Source organism: Schistocerca serialis, chromosome 6, assembly GCF_023864345.2.
Source record: "Schistocerca serialis cubense isolate TAMUIC-IGC-003099 chromosome 6, iqSchSeri2.2, whole genome shotgun sequence".
Lineage (NCBI taxonomy): Eukaryota > Metazoa > Arthropoda > Insecta > Orthoptera > Acrididae > Schistocerca > Schistocerca serialis.
Genome location: NC_064643.1, coordinates 418,597,272 through 418,622,882, shown reverse-complemented (window position 1 = coordinate 418,622,882; position 25,611 = coordinate 418,597,272). Strand labels below are relative to the sequence as shown.

At 43.5% G+C, this 25,611-nt stretch overlaps 1 protein-coding gene across 1 annotated transcript in view; it reads right to left on the bottom strand.

The window, feature by feature from the left end:
* Window positions 1–25,611, bottom strand: part of LOC126484358 (uncharacterized) — a 322,214-nt gene that overhangs the window by 81,426 nt on the left and 215,177 nt on the right. The window contains exon 2 of the mRNA XM_050107828.1: window positions 6,630–6,796. Coding sequence (XP_049963785.1) covers window positions 6,630–6,796 — 167 coding nt within the window. The remainder of the gene's footprint in view (window positions 1–6,629; window positions 6,797–25,611) is intronic.

Genomic DNA, 25,611 nt, shown 5'->3' with positions numbered 1-25,611 from the left:
TAATTACTTAGACATTAAGATGTGATTATACATTTCCCTTATCTGCATTGTTATCTTTAGTATACTATTTTTTCTGCTTGAGCTATGTCATGTTTAGGTATAAGTTATTTTATTTTCTGCTATTGTCTGCCAGGCATAGTGCTACTAAATTTCACTATACATTAGTTTGTTAAGCCAGTTTACTACACATTTATTTTTCTTGTTTGCTGCTCATTGCCTTATATTAGTTGTAATATTGCTGCTTGCTTTGACAATTTCCATTTTTTTCATTGCTGTTTGTATTAATTGTTTTGTGCTGCTGCATTGCCTCGTCCCTTAGTTTAGCATCTGAGCTCAGTAGATTTAAGTTAGCTTAAGAGGGGGTAGACTATATAAGAAATTAACTATGATGAATTGGAAGAAATGCATTGAGAAGATATAAGAAAATGGTTTGGCCAAAAAAAAAAAAGGTAGTGTACAGTGGAGAAAAACTATTTTGAAAGAGGATGTGAACAGAATACAGAAAGCAGGCTTAGATAGTACTTTTGGGAATAATGATGAGCCAAGGGAGATCTCCATGCAGAATACTGCAGTAAAACAAACCCTGTCCTTTCCTTTTGTGTCATCCCTCTATATGTTTGTGTACTCTTGTATATTTATGTTCTTCCTGTCTTTATATGTTTACCTCATAAGACTTATGTTGTAGAATTTTTCTCATACTCAGCTACATGAACTATGATGAGGAATACTGTTATCCTCAAATATAATTTGCATTAATAATATGTTATTTACTTTGTAAAGATGTTAGACATTATTAATTCTGTTCTGTTTTAATGCTCATGTGTGAAGTTGATGTTTCCAAAGCTATTCTGATCTTTTATGTATTTACTTATGTCATAATTCCTGTAACACTGATGTATATGTTATTTTGATTCTTTTGTAAAGCCTGTGTTACTACAAATGTTACCTGTATCGTTATGTTCTTTAATGATGTATTTTGTACCTTTGTAATTGTATTCTCATGTTATAAAATTGTAATTGTCACCAGTTCATCATATTATTAACTTGTAAGTTACATTTCACTGCACACGTTTCTGTTGGTCATAGTATATGGACAATATGTGAGAAGTAGGGACTGTTAGTGTTTGCACGTGTGTTAATAATTCAGCAAGGGACTGGATAACAGCATTGCTGGTTATAAGGACAATTCCAAAAACTTTGTGAGTGCACAAGTGGTTGTTATGGACTTGCTACATTATCCGCAAGACTCTTCAATGGTGATTGTGCACCTGCACAGTCACAACAGATGGCTGCTGGCCATCTCTAGAAGGACTACAGTGGGTCTGCATCTTTGATGACCCACCAATACCATTATCTCTACAAGGACTACAGTGGGTCTGCATCTTTGATGACCCACCAATACCATTATTTCTACAAGGACTACAGTGGATCTACACCTTTGCTGATTCACCAGTACCATTATTTCTACAAGGACTGCAGTGGGTCTGCACCTCTGGTGGCCCACCAATACTGTAATCTCTACCAGGACTACAGTGGGTCTGCTCTGTGATGACCTACCTACCAATACTCTTCAAAATTTCAACTGACTCTGCTGTGGGTTTGCTCTGTTGTGGACCAATACCTGTCTGCATGTCAAGAATCAGCACTGTCTTTCCGTTGGAAGGACAACACTACTTCTTCAAGACTGCATGGAAATCCACTACTTCCATGTACATTTTCTTTTGCTGTTCAGACTTTGAAAAAAAAAGAAAAACACTGTAATTTTACTGTGATGAATCAGGACTGTCTTTATAGACTGTGAGAAAATTTTAGCTTTTGACCAACATTGTATCAATAAGTGTGTGCATTTGATATCTTTGTTATTGTAATTATGAAAAATTTTATCAAATCATTATTGGCCACTGCCCAAAACAATTTGTAAAATTTTTTGTGGGGAGCATGGGGGCTATGTAAGTAGGCTGTTTAGGTTTTTTTATTGGTAACGCCACCTCTGTATAAAAATCACTGGCTGTGCTGTGTGCAGTCTGTGTCTAGTTTGCATTGTTGTCTGCCATTGTAGTGTTGGGCAGCAGCAGCTGGATGTGAACAGCGCGTAGCATTGCGCAGTTGGAGGTGAGCCGCCAGCAGTGGTGGATGTGGGGAGAGAGATGGCGGAGTTTTGTAATTTGTCATGAACTGCTATATATATTACGACTATTGAGGTAAATACATTGGTTGTTCTCTATCAAAATCTTTCATTTGCTAACTATGCCTATCAGTAGTTAGTGCCTTCAGTACTTTGAATCTTTTATTTAGCTGGCAGTAGTGGCGCTCGCTGTATTGCAGTAGCTTGAGTAGCGAAAATTTTTGTGAGGTAAGTGATTTGTGAAAGGTATAGTTTAATGTTAGTCAGGGCCCATTCTTTTGTAGGGATTATGGAAAGTCAGATTGCGTTGCGCTAAAAATATTGTGTGTCAAGTTAAGCACAGTCATGTAATAATTGTTCTAAGGGGACGTTTCACATACACACTGAAGAGCCAAGGAAACTGATAAACCTGCCTAATATCGTGTAGAGCCCCCGCGAGCACGCACAACTGCCGCAACACGACGTGGCATGGACTCGACTAATGACTAAAATAGTGCTGGAGAGAGATGACCCCATGAATCCTGCAGGGCTGACCATAAATCGGTAAGAGTACGAGGGGGTGCTCTGAACAGCACGTAGCAAGGAACCCCATAAATGCTCAATAATGTTCATGTCTGATGAGTTTGGTGGCCAGTGGAAGTGTTTAAACTCAGAAGAGTGTTCCTGGAGCCACTCTGTAGCAATCCTGGACGTTTGGGGTGTCACAGGTCCATCGGAATGGACAACGAACATGAATGGATGCAGGTGATCAGACAGGATGCTTACATACGGTCAGAGTTGTATCTAGACGTGTCAGGGGCCCCATATCACTGGATCTGCACACACCCTACACGATTACATAGCCTTCACCAGCTTGAATAGTCCCCTGCTGACATGTAGGGTCCATGGATTCGTGAAGTTGTCCCCATGCACGCACACGTCCATCCACTCGATACAATTTGAAACGAGACTCGTCCGACCAGGCAACATGTTTACAGTCATCAACAGTTCAATGTCGGTGTTGACGGGTCCAGGTGAGGTGTAAAGCTTTGTGTCGTGCAGTGATCAAGGGTACACGAGGGGGCCTTCGGCTCCGAAAGTCCATGTGGATAATGTTCCGTTGAATGGTTTGCATGCTGACGCTTCTTGGTGGCCCAGCACTGAAATCTGCAGAAATTTGCGGAAGGGTTGCACTTCTGTCACGTTGAACGATTGTCTTCAGTTGTCGGTCGTATCGTTCTTTCAGGATCTTTTTCCGGCCGCAGTGATGTCTGAGATTTGATGTTTTACCGGATTCCTGAGATGCACGGTACACTCGTGAAATGGTCATACGGGAAAATCCCCACTGCATCGGTACCTCGGGGATACTGTGTCCAATCATTAGTGCGCCGACTATAACACCATGTTCAAACTCAATGGAATCTTGATAACCTACAGCAGCACTAACCGACCTAAATGCGCCAGACACTTGTTGGCCGCGCGGGATTAGCCGAGCGGTCTATGGCGCTGCAGTCTTGGACTGTGTGGCTGGTCCCGACGGAGGTTCGAATCCTCCCTCGAGCATGGGTGTGTGTGTTCCTTAGGATAATTTAGGTTATGTAGTGTGTAAGCTTAGGGACTGATGACCTTAGCAGTTAAGTCCCATAAGATTTAAAAAACTAAGGAAAAAAAACTTTGTTGTCTTCTGTAGCCGTTGCCGACCGCAGCGCCGTATTCTGCCTGTTTACGTATGACCGTATTTGAATACGCATTCCTATATCAGCTTCTTAGGCGCTTCATTGTAAACAGATGGAGGTCTGCACTGATTAGAAAAAATGACGGTATGGTCTTGGGAATGTCTCAAACACGATAGCTCCTTTGTGTCATAGTTACGTCACCACATTGATCCATTGTACTCAGCTGATTCCATACAACCTTCTCGCATGTACTGACATATGACTACCTGTTGCCAATATTATACCAATGGCAATAGTCCAGAGCGATCAGTGTGCTCTTTTAGGAGGAGTGACTAATACACGGTCCAGTCACATAATTGTGACCACCAACTATGTTCGACGTCAGCGTGTAATAACGACTCACAGGTGGTTGGTAGCAGTGGAGGGTATAAAAAGCGTGTCCACGGCGAACGCGGGAAGAAGTACAGTTGTTGTTTTTTAATGCGTAACCGGAGCGACTCAGTCCAAAACCACACGATCATTAGCTCGCGGGTCAAGGGTTGAAGTATTCCCGAAACGGCTAAGTTTTTAAACTGCTCCAGTGCCCCCGTGGTTAAAGTATACCGAGCATAGCAAAATGGCTCTACCAAAATCGTCGCCAAGGCAACTGTGGTGCACCACGGACTACGGCGGCGGAGACGTTTACGAGCGAATAGACGTGCATTTGTTAAGGAGCTAACGACCCAGACGAACCAAGGGCCTATCAATAGTGTCTCCTCAAAGACCATTCAGTGAATGCTGCTGCATATACCCATGCAACTTATGCTTTCCAGCGACGAGGGCTGGAATTTTCATGCCAATACCGAAGGAAAATGGACGTCCACTCAGCGGCGACAGATGACCTTCTGAGATGAATCACGTTCCATGCTCCATCGACGTGAAATGGCTAAACGCTAACCACTTGCAATAATCGTAGGAAGTTTCCAGACTGGAGAAGGGGACGTTATGGTTTGGGGAATATTTTCTTGGCATTCTCTGGGTGTTTTCGACATTCTGGAAGGCATTTATCCTTCGGGACTGCGTCCACCACTACATACAGGTTGTTTTTCCTCTGCATCGGTTTGAAAAGTCTGAAAGCAAAGCACATGCAATAATCGCAGGAAGTTTCCAGGCCGGAGGAGGGAGTGTTATGGTTTGGGAAATATTTTCGTAATATTCCCTCGGTGATGTACACATTCTGTAAGGCGCTATGGATGAACGCAAGTATAAATCTATCCTTGGGTACTATCTCCATCTGTACATACAATTTGATCATCTTTAGCACAACGACATCTACCAGCAGAAAAATAAAACGTGTCACACAGTTCGCAATGCACGTGGGTGGTTCGTGCCCTGCTCACCAAACTCGCCGGATTTAAACCCAGTCGCGCATCTCTGGGACCACCTTGATCATGGTGTTCGCATCATGGATCTTCAGCTTAGAAACCTAACGCAGCTGGCCTCGGCATTGGAGTCGGCATAGCTCCGCATCCATGTCGGCACTTTCCAGCACCTCACTGACTCACCTGCACGTCTCGCAAAGGGAGCCACATTAATGTGACTGGGCAGCGTATTTTTCCCAGTGAGCTTATCTCTGAAAGTTAGTATAGAATAATATTCAAGTTGTTGCGGATTGTATTACGGTTATGAACATTTCTTCCTTTTGCGAGAACTCAGAGAAGTTACCGTTGGATCGACAGGTAGCATTTCGGGATGTCTTTAGGAAGAGATCGGCTACACTTAGCTTCTTCTGTAATGACTTATTTACTAATGTTGATCTCCATCTCACGAGCGGTTCTCACACTCGACACTGTTCCTGCGAAACATTGAGATGCTTTCAGTTAAAATTCGTAAGATATCAAGCTGATTCTGTCCTGAGACAGTTCAGGGAAAATCTCTTGTTCCACTTCAGCTAATCCAAGCATCTTTCAGTAATGATCTTGATATTTTCAAGAAACTGCTATCCCTTAAGGTCTGTGAGTCCTCTTACACTTTGCGAGCGGTCTACATCTGCTCCACGTTTCTTATGAAGGTTGTGGTGATACTATTTACTACGGAAGAATGAAGCAGAGACGAAACACGAATGGCTTTGATTGGGAGCCGACAGTCAGAGACTCAGCCCAACAGTTCTGACATCCAGTGAAACTATCATTGAGAAAAAACTTTATCAACGCTTGGATTTCTCTTCTGTAGATTATTTCGTGCTGAAGATAGGCGACCAATCGTGTCTCACATGTTTCGGAGTGTACCGCATAACTATACTAAGTACGTGTCCCCTTAGGGGTCTCCGCGAGGGCGCGTTCCTTGCCATTTTATGCTGGAAATAGCGTTAACTAAACTTGCCTGTGCGGCACTTGGTGCTACTGGAGTTGGCTGCAGTTGTTCCTCCTCTGATGTAGTGATCACCCTGCTAGTAGTTCCTTGCTCACCTTGCCTAAAAGACTGCTGGGCTATCAACTCATATGAGTTGATGTCTCCTGTGCTTACAGCAGAGATAGAGCCTCAATGTGTCCAGCAGAGGATCCAACTTCTATGGCGGCAGCTATTCACAGCAACTCTTGCTCCGACTTCGCGAATTTCCAGGGGTAAATGTGCACTTTCTGAGACCTTCAGGTAGAGCGTCTGCATTTTTGGTATCTGCCCATCAGTATCAGATAGGTTTCTGGTTTCGCCCCTCGGCTTCTCCTACATTAACGCTGGCGGTTGTTGCCATAAGCCGCGGCAGTAGAACTGTTACTCCATGAAAAGTTTTCAGTGCGTTTTTGCGTTATTCTTTAAGAACGCATCCCAAGTAATTCCTCGTGGTGGCGCCCATGTTTTGAGGGGCTTACCTGCGGACTGCGGGAAGCAGCAGCTGACTCGTGTGGCGGCACGTCTCCACGCAGGTCCTTCGCTGCTTGCGGATGCGCTCTCTCAGGTCTGGGCAGTCCTTGGGCTGTCCGACGTGGATCAGCAGGTCGCGGAACAGAGCCACCTGGGCATTGAACTCCACAACCATCTGCAACAGGAAACACAGGGAGCTCCTCTAGTTGGCTGGAAACGTCTGCTGTCGACGAATTCCACAGAAAAAGTTTTCATGCCTCGGGCATGGATGTCTGTGATGTCCTTACGTTAGTTAGGTTTAAGTAGTTCTAAGTTCTAGGGGACTGATAATCTCAGATGTTATGTCCCATAGTGCTCAGAGCCATTTGAACCATTTTGTCTTCAGGGAAAATAACTCTCCTGCTAAAGACGTTTCGTACTGATGATATCACGCTACCATCAAGTTACAGATATAGAAAATTTTTTGGGGGGAAAAATGTTGTCACATGTAGCTCTAGCTTTTGAGATTTTGAGGCAATGACTGGGCGCAAAGCGCACACTTCTATATAGTGTGGACTACCGATATAAGACATTTCGATGGTAATTGTCGCATAGCAAGGGACAAAGTGTTAGTTGAGGGGCATCAGGATCGTGACAGCATCACAGTTTTACGTTCCCTTTCGGTGATAACGTGACGAGAGATGTGGTGCAGTGAACACTGGACTCTGCGTTGGACAGTAGTCTAAAACATGACCAGCCATCTGCATTTATTATGCAAATTGGAGGGGGAAGAAAGGAAAGGGAAAGGAAGCAACTAATGACATCAGCTGCATCGGGACTTCATGCTGAATCAACGGTTGTGAATGATATTATGGGCCAGACAGGCACTCGAACCCGGAACCTTTTGCTTACTTGGCAGTTGCATTAACCACTGTGCCACCGGGACACAACATCTATCGCACATGTGTGGACTATCTCGGCACGCTGCCCAGATGACACACGCTCCCACATAGCTCCACCTATCCGCTGTCTCCGTCCACGTCCTCCACGCTCGCTAATTTTAGATTCCCGCTGGAAGTCGAAGACAACTGTGCATCTGCACTGAAGGTTGTGGATTCATTGCCCATTGAGACGAGTCATTTATCTGAATGTGTGGTGTCTGTTCTTTAGGACATGTAATCATAAAGTCCCGATGTAGCTAGTACCAAATAGTTTCTTCCCTTTTGTTTCCTCTGTGCCCCCTATATCTTCAATTTACATACTACACATTCTTGTTATAGTAACTCTGACTATTACGTTTTCACGACTACACCGCACCATACTGCTGAACTGATTTCGATGAAATTTGAAATGGAGACAGCTGGAACCCTGAGGAAGAACATAGACTACTTTAGAGAGTACATCAGTGAACAAAAATCTTGTTGAAAACTATAAAATGTGCCACATACTGTACACGTACAGCATGTAGCTACTCGAGTAGCACGATGCACACACACACGGTCCTGTCTACGACCCTCCACACGCACGCTCGCCAGCGACGCTGCTGGTGTCGCCGCGTCGTGCATGAAGGCTGTTGGAGGAAGGCGCATAGCACGAGCTATGCTTAGCCGAACAGCCAGAAGGCAGAGAGCAGCGGACCTTATTGCACGTGCAATAGCTTAGTTACTCAGCATCATAACAAACCTATAGATACGCATGCGCTGCGACAGGTTAGGTAGTACATTATGGAAACAAAAAGTCTTCAATTTTGAATACTGCAGTCATTTTGGTCTGTGGTCAACGTCAACTTGCGCAGGTACTGCGGTAAGATGACAGGTTTGAATGAAATCTTAAAATTGGCAAAATAGCCGCACTGAAATAAAAATTTATACAACTTCGTACATTGCAGTAAAAGGCCAGTTTTAATACGTCTAAAGAAAAACAAACCAACTCCGTATATGAATTTATTATTAACCAATAACATGATCAATTTGTCCAATTGTGACCTACAGTTCTTCAAAACAGTGTCTTCATTAACGCGTATTGTTGCTATGTGAGAGACACTGGAACCTCAAAACTGGTCTATCCTAAGGATAGTCAAATCACTGTACAACTCCAGAAATAAAGATATCTTTGATTTTTATAATTTTATCCTTAGAAAATGGTGTATACTTTAGGAATTCCACTGTTACATTTTAAAACGAATAAATGATGAGAGAAATTTACCCTAAAATTACAATCCTGTAGCAATACTACCAACAAAATCGAAAATTATTGAAGCTATAGTGAAAGGCCAGTTAAACAATTTTTTTGAGTGTAACGTCCTGGTCAACAACGCACAGTATGAATTCCGAAACGGACTGTCAACAATTAAGGCATTTGAAGAAATTTTATTATCAGTACTCCACGGCTTTTAAAGCAGAGAGGACACTTACGGTACTCAATTAGATCTAACCAAGATCTTTGGCAATGTTCCACATAATATTTTAAATAAGAAACTTGAAAGCAGTGAATTACTAAATTAGGACCAGCACTACTAATGATATCTGACAAACAGAAAGCAAACCGTAGTTGTTAATTCAAACAAAATTTATCTGGATTCCCCCCCCCCCAAAGCTGTGTGTTGGCACATTTCTTATTTATTGCGTGTGTGAATAATCTGTAAATTTATATAAATGCGTGATTTAGGATGATGACAATTTTCATTGCATCACATAATTATGTGAATGATATCAGACAATTGAACAACATCTCATGGAAAAGGCAGCTAAATGATATCAGGAAAAAAGGCTGAAAATAAGTAACAATAAAACTGAACAAACTGTATTTTTTTAGCAGTATTCATGATGGAGAAAATGAACGAAAGTGCTCTGCAATTTTGTTAGGCATTTACCTAGATAGTAAATTTTGCTGCAGTATCCACAAATATTCAGAAATCCCAATATCCATATCCTTGATTCAGTGCGGAAGGGACTGGGCGGTTTTTTAAGTTAGAGGCTCTCAGGGAGCCACAGAAGTGGCGTCCGTTTAAAAGTGGGCAGGTAAAACACAGTAAGATAGTTGTAGAAACGATTCGTATTGTAGTTGTAAATTGTCGTAGCTGTGTTGGGAAAGAACCGGAGCTCCAAGCTCTAATAGAAAGCACTGAAGCTCAAATAGTTGTAGGTACAGAGAGCTGGCTAAAGCCGGAAATAAGTTCACGAAATTTTTTCAAACGATCTAACAGTATTCAGGAAGGATAGATTAAATACAGTTGGTGGTGGAGTATTTAAGGCTGTCAGAGGTAGTTTGCCTTGTAGCGAAATTGATGTAGATAGTTCGTGTGAAATAGTATGGGTAGAGGTTAACCCGATAATCGGACTAAACTATTAATTGGATCGATTTACCGACCCTCCGACTCAGAAGAAATAGTTGCTGAACAGTTCAAAGAAAACTTGAGTCTCATCTCAAATAAGTACCCCGCTCATACAATTATAGTCGGTGGTGACTTCAATCTACCCTCGATATGCGGTCCAGATTGTATACCAGTCAGATTCCTTTCAGAATATGCTGATAAAACAGCTCCATATTTAGCAATTATACACAACCACTCGCTCACAGAAAGATCCGTACCTAAAGACTAGAAAATTGCTCAAGCCACACCAATACCGCCGTGCGGGATTAGCCGAGCGGCCTAAGGCACTGCAGTAATGGGCTATGCTGCTGGTCCCGGCGGAGGTTCGAGTCCTCCCTCGGGCATGGGTGTGTGTGTTTGTCCTTATGACAATTTAGGTTCAATAGTGTGTAAGCTTAGGGACTGATGACCTTAGCAGTTAAGTCCCATAAGATTTCACACACATTTGAACATTTTGAATACACCAATACCCAAAAAGGGAAGTAGGAGTAATCCGCTGAATTACGGGCCTATATCACTAACGTCGATTTGCAGTAGGGTTTGAGAACACATACTGTATTCGAACATTATGAAGTACCTCGAAGAAAACGATTTATTGACACATAGCACGGATTCATAAAATATTGTTCTTGTGAAACACAACTAGCTCTTTATACTCATGAAGTAATGAGTGCTATCGACAGGGGATGTCAAATTGATTCCATATTTTTAGACGATCTGAGTAGCCGTCTTAGATTATTTGCAGATGATGCTGTCGTTTACCGTCTTGTAAAGTCATCAGGTGATCGAAACGAATTGCAAAATGATTTATATAAGATATCTCTATGATGCGAAAAGTGGCAATTGACCCTGAATAAAGAAAAGTGTGAAGTTATTCACATGAGTACTAAAAGAAATCAGCTAAATTTCGATTACGCGGTAAGTCACATAAATCTGAAGGCTGCAAATTCAGCTAAACACTTAGGGATTACAATTACAAATAACCTAAATTGGAACGATCACATAGATAATATTGTGGGTAGAGCAAACCATAGATTGCGATTCATTTGCAGAACACTTAGAAAGTGCAATAGATCTACTAAAGAGACTGTTCACACCACGCTTCTCCGCCCTGTTCTGGATCATTGCTGTGCGGTGTGGGATCCGCATCAGGTGGGACTGACGGATGACATCGAAAAAGTACAAAGAAGGGCAGCTCGTTTTGTATTATCGCGAAATGGGGGAGACAGTGTCACAGACATGATACGTGAGTTGGAGTGGCAGTGATTAAAACAAAGGCGTTTTTCGTTGCGACGGGATCTTCTCATGAAATTACAATCACCAGTTTTCTGCTCAGATTGCGACAACATTCTGTTGGCCTCCCACCTACATAGGGAGAAATGATCATCACGATAAAATAAGAGAAATCAGGGCTCACACAGAAAAATTTAAGTGCTCGTTTTTCCCGCCTTCCGTTCGAGAGTGGAACGGTAGAGCGACAGCTTGAAGGTGGTTCATTGAACGCTATGCCAGGTACTTTACTGTGAAAAGAAGAGTAATCACGTAGATGTAGATGTAGATACTACCCTGTTGCCACTGTGTAAGGACTAAACCGTCTGAATTACACTTTAAGACTTCGGCACACGATACTTTTACAAAAAGAAAAAAAAATCGTTAATAAAAGACATTTATCGAAACAAGGTTGTTTAAAGGCAATTGCAGTTAAAAGACGTATTGTGCAGGCTAGACATGGCGTGTAGTGGAGATAAATCCTCGACAAATGAGTGATGTGGAGGCTGCACACACCACTTAAAAGCTGATGGATTGCTCTACCACTATAATGCGACGATAGACTCCAATAAAATGTTAATAAAAGAGAATTTCCAAAACAGGTCTATCCCCGTTTATGATTTCAGTAGGAATGTGTAGGCACTGCACAATATCAATGTTTACAGCGTATTCACTACATTACCTGACATTAATATTTTTGTCTGAATCTTGAAATCTTTACTGCAGACTAAGGAACTAAACGTTGTAATTATTTCCGAATATATTTACTTGGCATTAAAAAGTCGCGTTTCTTTTCCTAGGTATCGAAGGACTTACGGCGGTAGTAGCACGTTGTTGTTAGAAGACGGCACATTTGACTTCTGTAACCATCACCCATATCTGCGCACTCCTTCCATTCCTCTTAAATGCAGAATGACGATCCGTAGCCAAAGTGTTGATCGTTTGCCAGGGCTTGTTAGTGTGAACCGTTGCTTTGATGGACCTGTTCCCGGAGCGTTGCATTCAGCCTGTGCGACTGGTACATAGAGTGTCAATTTTTGATCATCGGGACTAACACAGCTATAGCGAGAAAACTACAAGTGTTTACACTCCGCTAGATCACTCACTTGTTTTACCTGCTATGATTTATTTTATTTTATTTATTTATTTATTTTTTTTTGCGAAAAGTTGCTTGAGCATGTTTACAAACAAACTTTACAATTTTAGAGAAACACTCAAGATGACGTCTTTTAGGTCAAACTTGTAACTTTCACCTATTTTTTGTATCTATGACTATCGATGACTTCTGGTGATTACTAGTCTTGAGATGGTAAAGGATGATGATAAAACACTGAATAAAATTTCGTCCTTATGAGCACAGAAGAAAGCCTTTGCTATGTGTGAAGAATAGTGTGAGTGCGTGATGGCTATTGGGGGCGACTGCGTGTAACTTTCCTGCATTTTTCAGGCAGAAATCACAACACACGCACCTGGAGGGCGCGCACTTGTATCTGAAGGCTATGTTCCGTCATTCAGAATGATCGAACCCCTGGAATTGGAGCTTTAGTATTTACAGATCGCACCTACAGGATGCTTGAAGTGAAATGATTGCTGAAGCAGTGGTGAGTAGATCAATCCAGGGCAATAGTGGGGCTAGAATGGTAAACAAGGGTCATCGTAGAACGACAGCACCATAAAACGATCGTAGGCTTGTTCGACTGGCTCTAACGAACAGGCGGATGACGAACAAATGAAATCCGAGTGTCACCACGAAACGCGGAGAAAACATCAGTGAAAGATGGGCTGAGATCTCGTATTGTCACTCGCCGTTTACCGCTGAGACCATTAACACAGACAACAGAGACTTCCACGGTATGAGTCAACTGGGAATCTGAATGGCATTCTGTGCTGTTCAGCGATGAGTGTGACTTCCGTTTGTGGAGATCAGATAGACGATAACGTTTTTGTAGGCTATCTGGGAAAGGTCAAAAAACCAGCAATTTTCGAAACCCATTCCTCTTCAACTCTTTGTGTCATCTGAAGAGCTATAAGATGTAGCTACAAGACTATCTTGACAACTATGGAAGAGGGGTTTGTGATGCAGTGACTTCGTCAAGCACATAATGCATGTGGCGAGGTCATATCGTCTGTCCAGACAGTCCACACCACAAAGGGACAGAGAATAATAAAATTAATTCTTTAATTCTGGTCACAGATTCCATCTCCCACTAAGATTCCGAGTTAATCGATATTAAATAAAGACCGGTCCTTCAATTAATTAATAAGTCGTCAATCTGAACTGCTAAACTAGTTTTCTCAGGACCGCAGACACTATCAAGGCACTACCTACGTAGAGGATCATTTGCTGAAGGGCGCAGGATAATTTTGGCATTCCCTGTTTATGTCACGTAGAAAACAGTGAAGGTGGAGAAATCTAGCTTGGTTCCTTGGCGTAATTTCGAATCATCACTGAAGCCACGCGGTGGGGGAGACATACAATGTCTCCTTCATTCTGGCAATCTGCGCCAGTTCGGGCCACCCAACTCTAAAGCAAGAACTTGGCCGCTCCAGTCGGTCAGAACGGCAGGAACCGTTACACGTCCAGTTTCTGCTAGGTTGGCTACGAAGACCTTTTCGTATACCGCCGAAGTGCACTGCAGGTCGTCGGCAGAATCTTTGAATAGTCCGGAAAGCAGTTGTCCATCCCATTCGATTTGCAGCCACTAATGGCGTCGACATCGCGAGCCTCATCTTGCAGTAGTTACCGTCTTTTTGAGGCAGGTGTTGTCTTTCTATATGTTGTGAGCAGCCTTGTATTAACATCCGTAAGTTGCTAGTGAGGTTTCCAATGAAGAATCACACTGCAACAACGGTGGCTGCGGCTTATACTCGTATTTGTACAGCGAGATAGCGGCACTGTAAATTGATATATAGTGTGGTCATCTTTATTGTCCAACCCTTATTACTGTGACCACATTCTTGACCCATGACTAGCTTCTTTGTTATGGCGATTCACCTTCATACATTTTGCGCTTTCTTTAGGGATTGGTCGTTATTCTGAAGACATTTTTGTTTGTTGGAACTTTTTTGCATTTTGACTTGTCCTACAGCAAGTACATTGCTCGTCTAGCGGCTGCTTTATTGTAAATGATACGTTAGGAGACTTGTGACAGTACTACCTCACGTTTCTGTGTCATTTCTGAATAGATGCACTGTCAGTCCTTGCTGACTCTCATTGGTCTATAGCTTACCTGCTGTCCCTTTAATCAGCTCTTTACTAGGCGACGAAACAGCTGCTGTAAGAAATGAAGTCGGACGCCAGAAGATCAGCAGGTCAGTGATCTACTAGGTAACAATGATAGTTGGTACAATTAATTCAGCCTTTCGAGAGATCACAGTGATCCCAGCAACAGGTACAGCTATTCTCCCATCCAACACACACCCTAAATGCGGAATGGTAAACGCTGATGCCATATCCTTCATGAGCAGGGTAGAAAATGGCATATTCCAGCAGGACATTACAAATCCCCTAATTGCAGTGTACTACACAAAGGCCTTGATAAAATCACGGGTTTTTGATTGGCCTTCGTGGTTCCCTGATTTATCTTCCACAGAGCATGTCTGGGAGGTCTGCCTCCAGCCAGAAATACTCATTGAATGACATAGCATGTGTTTCATTCACGGCAGAACGTGTCAAGATGTTAAGGGAAAGCTATTTGCTTCCGTGCCACAAAGAAAGAAAAGAAGAATGTGTTCATGTCTGTGGGGGTCACTCCTTATACTGATGTTGCGACTAAACATCAGTTATGAATGAAATGAAAGATTAATTCTTTAAAATCTGTGATGTGATGTAAATTTCAACAAAATTTGGTAAAAATGGACTGGTGCTATATGGTGTAACTCTTACAACTTCCGTCAATGTAGAAAGAACACGTGAGGATCTAGCAGTGAGGCCATTCGATATCAGCGACAGGACACGTTTCACGCCTCCCGCTTTCACACACACACACACACACACACATACACACACACACACACACACACACACACACACACACAGATTACATTGACTCGTCCGATTTCATTTGCTGAGCGGTATCGAAGCAGCTGGTGTAAAGTTATCCGGCAGCGACACGTCTAGGTAACACGGAGCAAAGCTCTAGAGGAGTGTGGGTAGCTAGTGACGCAAGGGAGTGCGGAAAACATCAAAGACAGCTCAGCGGCACAGGGACACGACGGATGGGCTAGCGCCACGTCTGCCAGAAGATTACGCCTCACGAATGGTTGGGAAACAGTGGGCACTGAGGATGCGGAAGTGCTGCTGTTGTATATGCATCTGTTCCTTAGGGAACTGTATTACCTTTAAAGAGGATTTAGTTCAAGGTAAATAGTGTACTGGACTCATATTCAATGAATTTTATTAACGTCAGAGTAACTAGATGCAGAAATTCGTCGAATGATAGGTTTCATTTTTTTTCTATTTGTGGTACAAGTATTAAATATATACTGATGAACCAAAAAATTATGACCACCTGCTTAACAGCGTGTTGGTTCTCCATTCGAACGCAATACAGCAGCGTTTTTGTATGGTTCACATCTACATCATACTCCACAAGCTACCTAATCGTGTGTGGCGGAGAGTACTTTCGGTACCACTATCTGATCCCTCCAACCCAGTTCCAGTCGCAAGCAGTGCGTGGGAAGAATGATTGTCTGTAAATCTCTGTATTGGCTCTAATTTCTCCAATTTTCTCCTCGTGGTCAATATGCGAGATGTATGTCCCGAAATTTCAATGGTAACTCTCTACTTGATGCACAACGCCTCTCCTGTAGCGTCTGCCGGTGGAGTTTGTTTAGCAACTCCGTAACGCTCTCTCACCAGCTAAACGATCCCGTGACGAAACGGGCGGCTCTTCGTTGGATCTTCTCTATCAGTCCTACTTGCTAGGGATCCCAAATAAATGGACAATACCCAAGAATCGGGCAAACAAGCTCCTTCTAAGCCACTTCTTTCGTGGATGAGTTAGATTTCCTTAAGATTCATCCGATGAATCTGAGTCTGGTGTCTGCTTTTCCCCACTATCTGTTTTATATGCCCATTCCACTTGAGGTCGCCCTAGGTAATTACGCCTAGATATTTTAAAGCAATCGCTGTCTCCAGATCTTTGTCATCAATAGTGTAGCAGTACAGTAGTGGATTTGTTTTCCTATGTATGCGCAATACGTTACATTTATTTACATTCGGGGTCAACTGCCAGAGCCTTCACCAATCATCAGTTCTCTGCAGGTTGTTCTGCAAATTCTTACTATCTTCTGGCGTTGCTGCTTTGGTATACACATCATCTGTGAATAGCCTTAAACAGCATCCGACAATTTCTACTAGATCACTTATACGCCATGTGATCAAAAGTATCCGGACACGTGGCTGAAAAGGCTTACAAGTTATGGCGTCCACCATCGGTAACGATTGAAATCAGTATGGTGTTGGCCCACAGCTTCCGCTCTCGCAGACATACGTTCAATCAGATGCTGGAAGGTTTCTTGGCGAGTAGCAGCCCATTCTTCACGAAGTGCTGCACTGAGGAGAGGAATCGATGTCTATCGGTGAGGCCTAGCACGATGTTGGCGTTCCAAAACACCCCAAAAGTGTTTTAGAGGATTCAGTCAGGACTCCCTGCCGCCGTTGGATAAGCAGCTGCAGCATCAAGTCGTATACTCCTAGCTCACTCATTTGCTACATAGTTTAATTCTTAATTTCTTTGCGTGTTTTTGGTACTTGCATTGTCTAATTCATAAATTTCTGGCGTATTATAGTATTGGAGAGTTGTAGCATCGCGTTTTAGTACCTGAATAGTGTAAAATCGCGTAGTCTCATTCCGCCGCCGAGCAGTGTGTCAGCAGTGCGCAAGTAGCAGCATTACTGCATTTACTAGGCAATCTTGTATTTTAATAACCGGTTAAATTTTGTGTCGATTTGTTTGCGCTCTCTGTAGATTAGTTCAGACGTTCTTTGCACAACAGTTTTTAGCATGGATAGGGACTGCAACTGCTGTGTTCGGATGCAGGCTGAGTTGGCATCCCTTCGCTACCAGCTTCAGGCAGTGTTGGCTTCGATCACACAGCTTGAGGCTGTTGCCAATGGGCATCACTGTGGGGTTCCGGATGGGGGTTTGTCGGGGACGGCCAGCTCGTCCCACGCATCCCCCGATCGGACTACGACTGTGGTTGCCCGGGATACTGCCCGCATTGAGGCTGATCCCTCACCTGTGGTAGAGTGGGAGGTCGTCTCAAGGTGTGGCATGGGGCGAAAGACATTCCGGAGGGCTGAACGGAAGGCCTCTCCAGTTTGTCTGACGAACCGGTTTCAGGCTCTGTCTCAGGCTGATATTGATCTTCGGCCTGACATGGCTACTTGTCCTGTTCCAGAGGTTGCTCCTCAGTCTGCAAGATCCGGGCGGTCGCAGAGGGTAGGCTTACTGGTAGTTGGGAGCTCCAACGTCAGGCACGTGATGGGGCCCCTTAGGGATATGGCAGCAAGAGAGGGGAAGGAAACCAATGTGCATTCCGTGTGCATACCGGGGGGAGTCATTCCAGATGTGGAAAGGGTCCTTCCGGATGCCATGAAGGGTACAGGGTGCACCCATCTGCGGTGGTCGCTCATGTCGGCACCAATGATGTGTGTCGCTATGGATCGGAGGAAATCCTCTCTGGCTTCCGGCGGCTATCTGATTTGGTGAAGACTGCCAGTCTCGCTAGCGGGATGAAAGCAGAGCTCAACATCTGCAGCATCGTCGACAGGACTGACTGCGGACCTTTGGTACAGAGCCGAGTAGAGGGTCTGAATCAGAGGCTGAGACGGTTCTGCAACCATGTGGGCTGCAGATTCCTCGACTTGCGCCATAGGGTGGTCGGGTTTCGGGTTCCGCTGGATAGGTCAGGAGTCCACTACACGCAACAAGCGGCTACACGGGTAGCAGGGGTTGTGTGGCGTGGGCTGGGCGGTTTTTTAGGTTAGATGGCCTTGGGCAAGTACAGAAAGGGCAACAGCCTCAAGGGTGCAGGGCAAAGTCAGGACATGCTGGGACCAAGCAGCAATCGGTATTGTAATTGTAAACTGTCGAAGCTGCGTTGGTAAAGTACCGGAATTTCAAGCGCTGATAGAAAGCACCGTAGCTGAAATCGTTATAGGTACAGAAAGCTGGTTGAAGCCAGAGATAAATTCTGCCGAAATTTTTACAAAGGTACAGACGGTGTTTAGAAAGGGTAGATTGCATGCAACCGATAGTGGAGTGTTCGTCGCTGTTAGTAGTAGTTTATCCTGTAGTGAATTATTATGGGTGGAGGTTACACTCATCAACCGAGCTAGGTTAATTATTGGCTCCTTTTACCGACCTCCCGACTCAGCAGCATTAGTGGCAGAACAACTGAGAGAAAATTTGGAATAGATTTCACATAAATTTTCTCAGCATGTTATAGTCTTAGGTGGAGATTTCAATTTACCAGATATAGACTGGGACACTCAGATGTTTAGGACGGGTGGTAGGGACAGAGCATCGAGTGACGTTATACTGAGTGGACTATCCGAAAATTACCTCGAGCAATTAAACAGAGAACCGACTCGTGGAGATAACATCTTGGACCTACTGATAACAAACAGACCCGAACTTTTCGACTCTGTATGTACAGAACAGGGAATCAGTGATCATAAGGCCGTTGCAGCATCCCTGAATATGGAAGTTAGTAGGAATATAAAAAAGGGGAGGAAGGTTTATCCGTTTAGCAAGAGTAATAGAAGGCAGATTTGAGACTACCTAACAGATCAAAACGAAAATTTCTGTTCCGACACTGACAATGTTGAGTGTTTATGGAAAAAGTTCAAGGCAATCGTAAAATGCGTTTTAGACAGGTACGTGCCGAGTAAAACTGTGAGGGACGGGAAAAACCCACCGTGGTACAACAACAAAGTTAGGAAACTACTGCGAAAGCAAAGAGAGCTTCACTCTAAGTTTAAACGCAGCCAAAACCTCTCAGACAAACAGAAGCTAAACGATGTCAAATTTAGCGTAAGGAGGGCTATGCGTGAAGCGTTCAGTGAATTCGAAAGTAAAATTCTATGTACCGACTTGACAGAAAATCCTAGGAAGTTCTGGTCTTACGTTAAATGAGTAAGTGGCTCGAAACAGCATATCCAAACACTCCGGGATGATGATGGCATTGAAACAGAGGATGACACGCGTAAAGCTGAAATACTAAACACCTTTTTCCGAAGCTGTTTCACAGAGGAAGACCGCACTGCAGTTCCTTCTCTAAATCCTCGCACAAACGAAGAAATGGCTGACATCGAAATAAGTGTCCAAGGAATAGAAAAGCAACTGGAATCACTCAACAGAGGAAAGTCCACTGGACCTGACGGGATTCCAGTTCGATTCTACACAGAGTACGCGAAAGAACTTGCCCCCTTCTAACAGCCGTGTACCGCAAGTCTCTAGAGGAACGGAAGGTTCCAAATGATTGGAAAAGAGCACAGGTAGTCCCAGTCTTCAAGAAGGGTCGTCGAGCAGATGCGCAAAACTATAGACCTATATCTCTGACGTCGATCTGTTGTAGAATTTTAGAACATGTTTTTTGCTCGAGTATCATGTCGTTTTTGGAAACCCAGAATCTACTAAGCAGGAATCAACATGGATTCCGGAAACAGCGATCGTGTGGGACCCAACTCGCTTTATTTGTTCATGAGACCCAGAAAATATTAGATACAGGCTCCCAGGTAGATGCTATTTTTCTTGACTTCCGGAAGGCGTTCGATACAGTTCCGCACTGTCGCCTGATAAACAAAGTAAGAGCCTACGGAATATCAGACCAGTTGTGTGGCTGGATTGAAGATTTTTCAGCAACCGGAACACAGCATGTTGTTATCAACGGAGAGACGTCTACAGACGTTAAAGTAACCTATGGCGTGCCACAGGGGAGTGTTATGGGACCATTGCTTTTCACAATATATATAAATGACCTAGTAGATAGTGTCGGAAGTCCCATGCGGCTTTTCGCGGCTGATGCTGTAGTATACAGAGAAGTTGCAGCATTAGAAAAGTGTAGCGAAATGCAGGAATATCTGCAGCGGATAGGCACTTGGAGCAGGGAGTGGCAACTGACCCTTAACATAGACAAATGTAATGTATTACGAATACATAGAAAGAAGGATCCTTTATTGTATGATTATATGATAGCGGAACAAACACTGGTAGCAGTTACTTCTGTAAAATATCTGGGAGTATGCGTGTGGAACGATTTGAAGTGGAATGATAATATAAAATTAATTGTTGGTAAGGCGGGTACCAGGTTGAGATTCATTGGGAGAGTCCTTAGAAAATGTAGTCCATCAACAAAGGAGGTGGCTTACAAAACACTCGTTCGACATATACTTGAGTATTGCTCATCAGTATGGGATCCGTACCGGATCGGGTTGACGGAGGAGATAGAGAAGATCCAAAGAAGAGCGGCGCGTTTCGTCACAGGGTTATTTGGTTACCGTGATAGCGTTACGGAGATGTTTAACAAACTCAAGTGGCAGACTCTGCAAGAGAGGCGCTCTGCATCGCGGTGTAGCTTGCTCGCCAGGTTTCGAGAGGGTGCGTTTCTGGATGAGGTATCGAATATATTGCTTCCCCCTACTTATACCTCCCGAGGAGATCACGAATGTAAAATTAGAGAGATTAGAGCGCGCACGGAGGCTTTTAGACAGTCGTTCTTCCCGCGAACCATACGCGACTGGAACAGGAAAGGGAGGTAATGACAGTGGCACGTAAAGTGCCCTCCGCCACACAGCGTTGGGTGGCTTGCGGAATATAAATTTAGATGTAGATGTAGATGTAGACTCTGTGCAGGCCAGTCCATAACAGGGATGTTATTGTCGTGTAACCACTCCGCCAAAACCGTGCGTTGTGAAGAGGTGCTCGATCGTGTTGAAAGTTGCAGTCGCCATCCCCGAACTGCTCTTCAACAGTGGGAAGCAAGAAGGTGCTTAAAACATCGATGTAGGACTGTGCTGTGATAGTGCCACGCAAACAACGAGGGCTGCAAGCCCCCTCTCAATCTGTACTCTGTATTCATTAGGCTGTTCATTCCGTTCAGCAGATCATGTAGTTCTTCTTCACATTCACTCAGTATAGCAATGTCATCAGCGAATCATATCATTGATATCCTTTCACATTGAATTTTAATTCCACTCCTGAACCTTTCTTTTATTTCCATCATTGCTTCCCCGATGTACAGACTGAACAGTAGGGGTGAAGGGCTACATCCCTGTCTTGCACTCTTTCTAAGACGAAACTTCGTTCTTGGTCGTCTACTCTTATTATTCCCTCTTGGTTGTTGTACATATTGTATATGACCCGTCTCTCCCTGTAGCTTACTCCTACTTTTTTTCCGAATTTCGAACATCTTGCACCATTTTACATTATCGAACGCTTTTTTCTGATCGACAATTCCTATGAACGTGTCATGATTTTTCTTTAGTCTTGCTTCCATTGTTAACCGCAACGTCAGAATTACCTCTCTCGTGCCTTTACCTTTCCTAAAGCCAAACTAATCGTCATCTAGCGCATCGTCAATTTTCTTTTCCATTCTTCTGTATATTATTCTTGTAAGCAACTTGGATGCATGAGCTGTGGTAGCTGCGCGGTCTAGGGAGCTTTGTCGCGGTCCGCGCGGCTCCCCCGGTCTGAGGTTCGAATCCTCCCTCAGGCATCGGTGTGTGTGTCGTCCTTAGGGTAAGTTAGTTTAAGTTAGGTTTAATAGTGTGTAAGATTAGGAACCAATGACCTCAGTAGTTTGGTCCCGTAGGATCTTACCAAACATGAGCTGTTAAGCTGATTGTACGATAATTCTCGCACTTGTCAACTACTGCCGTCTTCGGAATTGTGTGGATGATGCTTTTCCGAAAGTCAGATGGTGTGTTACCAGAGTCGCACATTCTACACATCAATGTGAACAGTCGATCTGATGCCACTTCCCCCAATGATTTTAGAAATTCTGATGAGATGTTATGTATCCCTTCTGCCTTATTTGATCTTAAGCCCTCCAAAGCTCTTTTAAATTCTGATTGTAATACAGGATCCCCTATCTCTTCGAAATCGACTCCTGTTTCTTCTTCTATCACATCAGACTAATTTTCCCCCTCATAGAGACTTTCAATGTATTCTTTCCACCTATTCGCTCTCTCCTCTGCATTTGACAGTGGAATTCCAGTTGCACACTTAATGTTTTCACCCTTGCTTTTAATGTCACCGAAGGTTGTTTTGACTTTCCTGTATGCTGAGTCTGTCATGCCGAGATTCATTTCTTTTTCGGTGGCCTCAAATTTTTCCTTCAGCCATTTCGTTTTAGCTTCCCTGCACTTCCTATTTACTTCATTCCTCACCTTCGCCCCATAGTTGGGCAGAGCAGGCCAAACGAGGCGGAGGGCGGTGGGGAGCAGGGACTGTAACAGTCTCCGAAATCACGGGCAGCTACGCAGCGCAGGACGCGACTCCTCGGCGGGCGGCGACCGGGCACAGCGTGGTCGACATGTAACGTGCGCGTGGGGCACACGATACTCATTAAAGCCTGTACTATGGTGAGTGGAGTTCACCTTACGAGACAGGATTTTTGTATATATATATTGACCGCGTGTACCTGAATGGTGGCAAATCAGACCTACACCCACTCTGTAATAACAATGATACGTCAAATAAGTCCGAAATGCAACTACACGTCAGGACGGACAAAAAGCAACACAGAAGACGCTACCAGTTGTTAATAATACGGTCGCTAGCCTCATTAGGCATTAACTGAGTTTCTTCCCTGTACTAGTTGGCAGCCGGCCGGAGTGGCCGAGCGGTTAAAGGCGCTACAGTCTGGAACCGCACGACCGCTACGGTCGCAGGTTCGAATCCTGCCTCGGACATGGATGTGTGTGATGTCCTTAGGTTAGTTAGGTTTAAGTAGTTCTAAGTTCTAGTGGACTTATGACCACAGCAGTTGAGTCCCATAGTGCTCAGAGCCATTTGAGCCATTTGAACTAGTTGGCAGATATTCGTGCAAAGCAACAAGTAGTAACACTGCATAATATAGTAGAATTTTAGAACCAGAAAATCTACTGAACTTATAGTTTCACGTTCTGTACTGATATGGAAAAAACCATAAATACATAACACTACACTATAATGTATACTACAAAACTTCGTACTGTCTATTGATCTGATTAAAATCGGGCATAGGTTACCCTAGAAATAGGACTTTCGAGTCACACATACAATGTCAAATTTGATAAAGATGAAACACTGATAAATTTTGGCTTTTATATTGACTTTAACTTTGCTGGTCAAATCAGTTTAAAACACTTCAGAATTCAAATGAATAAAAAGGAGGGGTGGACCCTGAAACTGTTATGATCACTGTAATAAAAAAAAATTTGATTACTGAATTCATTATGCGCTCAAGATTTCCAGTATATGAGTTACTACTCTTTTTATCTTATTTCCTGCTTATTTAAATACCTTTTTATCTGTCTCGAAATAATTAAATTTCATTACTAATTCAATATTAAAGTTATCTTCCAACTTTGTCAGACCTTCGTTATTCATTTACCGGTTCATTAACAAAACAGTTCTTTAAACACCATTCTAACATAGCTAGGTCTGCAAGTTATTATTATTAACAGCAAATTTAATTTTTCATCTCGGGACACTCGGATTGCACAACATTTGGAAAGGACCCTATCTAGGTTAGTTGTGAGGATAATTAAATGATAGGAAAGTTCTGGTAAAATTTAAGTTATTATTGCATAAGTCATTCTCTGGTCCATGCGAATACAGTACTAAAAGTTTCAACCTGTTTGTATCGAAGCGGCCGTTGGCGGGTGGCGAGATGGCGAGGCACAGAGCACACATACAACCACAGCTATGGCTCTTGATGTATCGGCACTTTAATTCTTCTTAGCGTCGCAATACTTTTCCATTTAGTGCCTATGGAATTTTGCCATGCTGTATGGGCGTTGGAACGGCATACCCGAGGCTCAATGAAACTACATCTTCCAGGAGAGCCTCCTCGCTCCAGAACGTGTTGCTCAGACCAATGCCAAACTCCAACAACTACTGCTGAGCCCGTTATGCCGTGCAGTGCCCGTGTGCATTTTCCCGCGCTCGCCTGCCATCCACCTTTTACCGCTCCCTTACAGACAGGGTATTCACCCGAGGTTTTGCATTCTACATATCCTAACACATTGCCTACGTATGGACCAGACGCACAGTTACAATTTCAAACATGTTACAACAGTTTCAACATTTGTTACCTTTCAATTCTGTTATAATATTGCTTGACATTTGACATAAACATTAATATTCACATTGAAATTTGATTATAGTTTTCTTAACACAATGACATCAAAAAAGAAATGAAATCAGAACATCAATTACACTAGTTTATCGAAAAATCAGATGGAAAAAAAATTTACTTATATGTACAATAGTACAGCGTCGTTGTTGTTACAGACTCCCAGCTGAGCGGCCTTGATAATGGAGCAGTGGCGTTGCCATACCAGCAGTTGCTGAGCCGGCTGGACTCGCGGAACAGTGGGCGGGCGGCGCGCTGGCATTATGCATCTGTAAACTAGCTGAATAAAGGAATACCTCCGAATACCGCTGTATCACTCTGCACTGTCCCTTGACGCTATTGAAGTTGCTCGGGCTCCTGACGAAATACGGCGTGGTGGGCACTGGCTTCAGCTCTTCCATCTGGAGTCCCGGGTTCGACCATCGACACCCCACAACAGTGTTGTCAGAAGTGGTGCCGGTTACAACGCTGGTACCGGATTTCCACATCCACATCTGATGTCGAGCAAGTAGTATTGAGGTGTGCCTGTGTAGACGGGTAGTTGAGGTGTTTGGCTGCGTTCATGACAGGTGGTCATACACTTCTTGTTATGTCTTGTCGTTTGGGAAGTGTTCGTCCATACCTGTATAGGGAGGAAAGCAGGACTGTCATCACCTGTGCACGAGCTCGATGGGAATGGGTGAGTGACGTTTGATTTATTGTTAAAGTGTCATTCTTATGTGTTTTAAGGGGTTAAGTGTCAGTTAGGATTGACGTTTTGAAGGTGTCTTTTGTAAGGCCGGAGGAGCCTGTAGATTTCTCTGAATTCAGGGGAAATGGGGGACATGACACATAGCACCTAAGCAATGTAATTTTTGTAACCTGTCAGGTCACGGACTACCGTGTACAAAGTGGTTACCAAAGAGTTGTTTTATTTGTAACAGATTTGGACATTTTGCACGCAATTGTTCAGAATGTAGATGGGCGATGATTCGTCGCAAGAACTAAGTTTTAGGAGTAGCAGAGTGGAATTAATACTA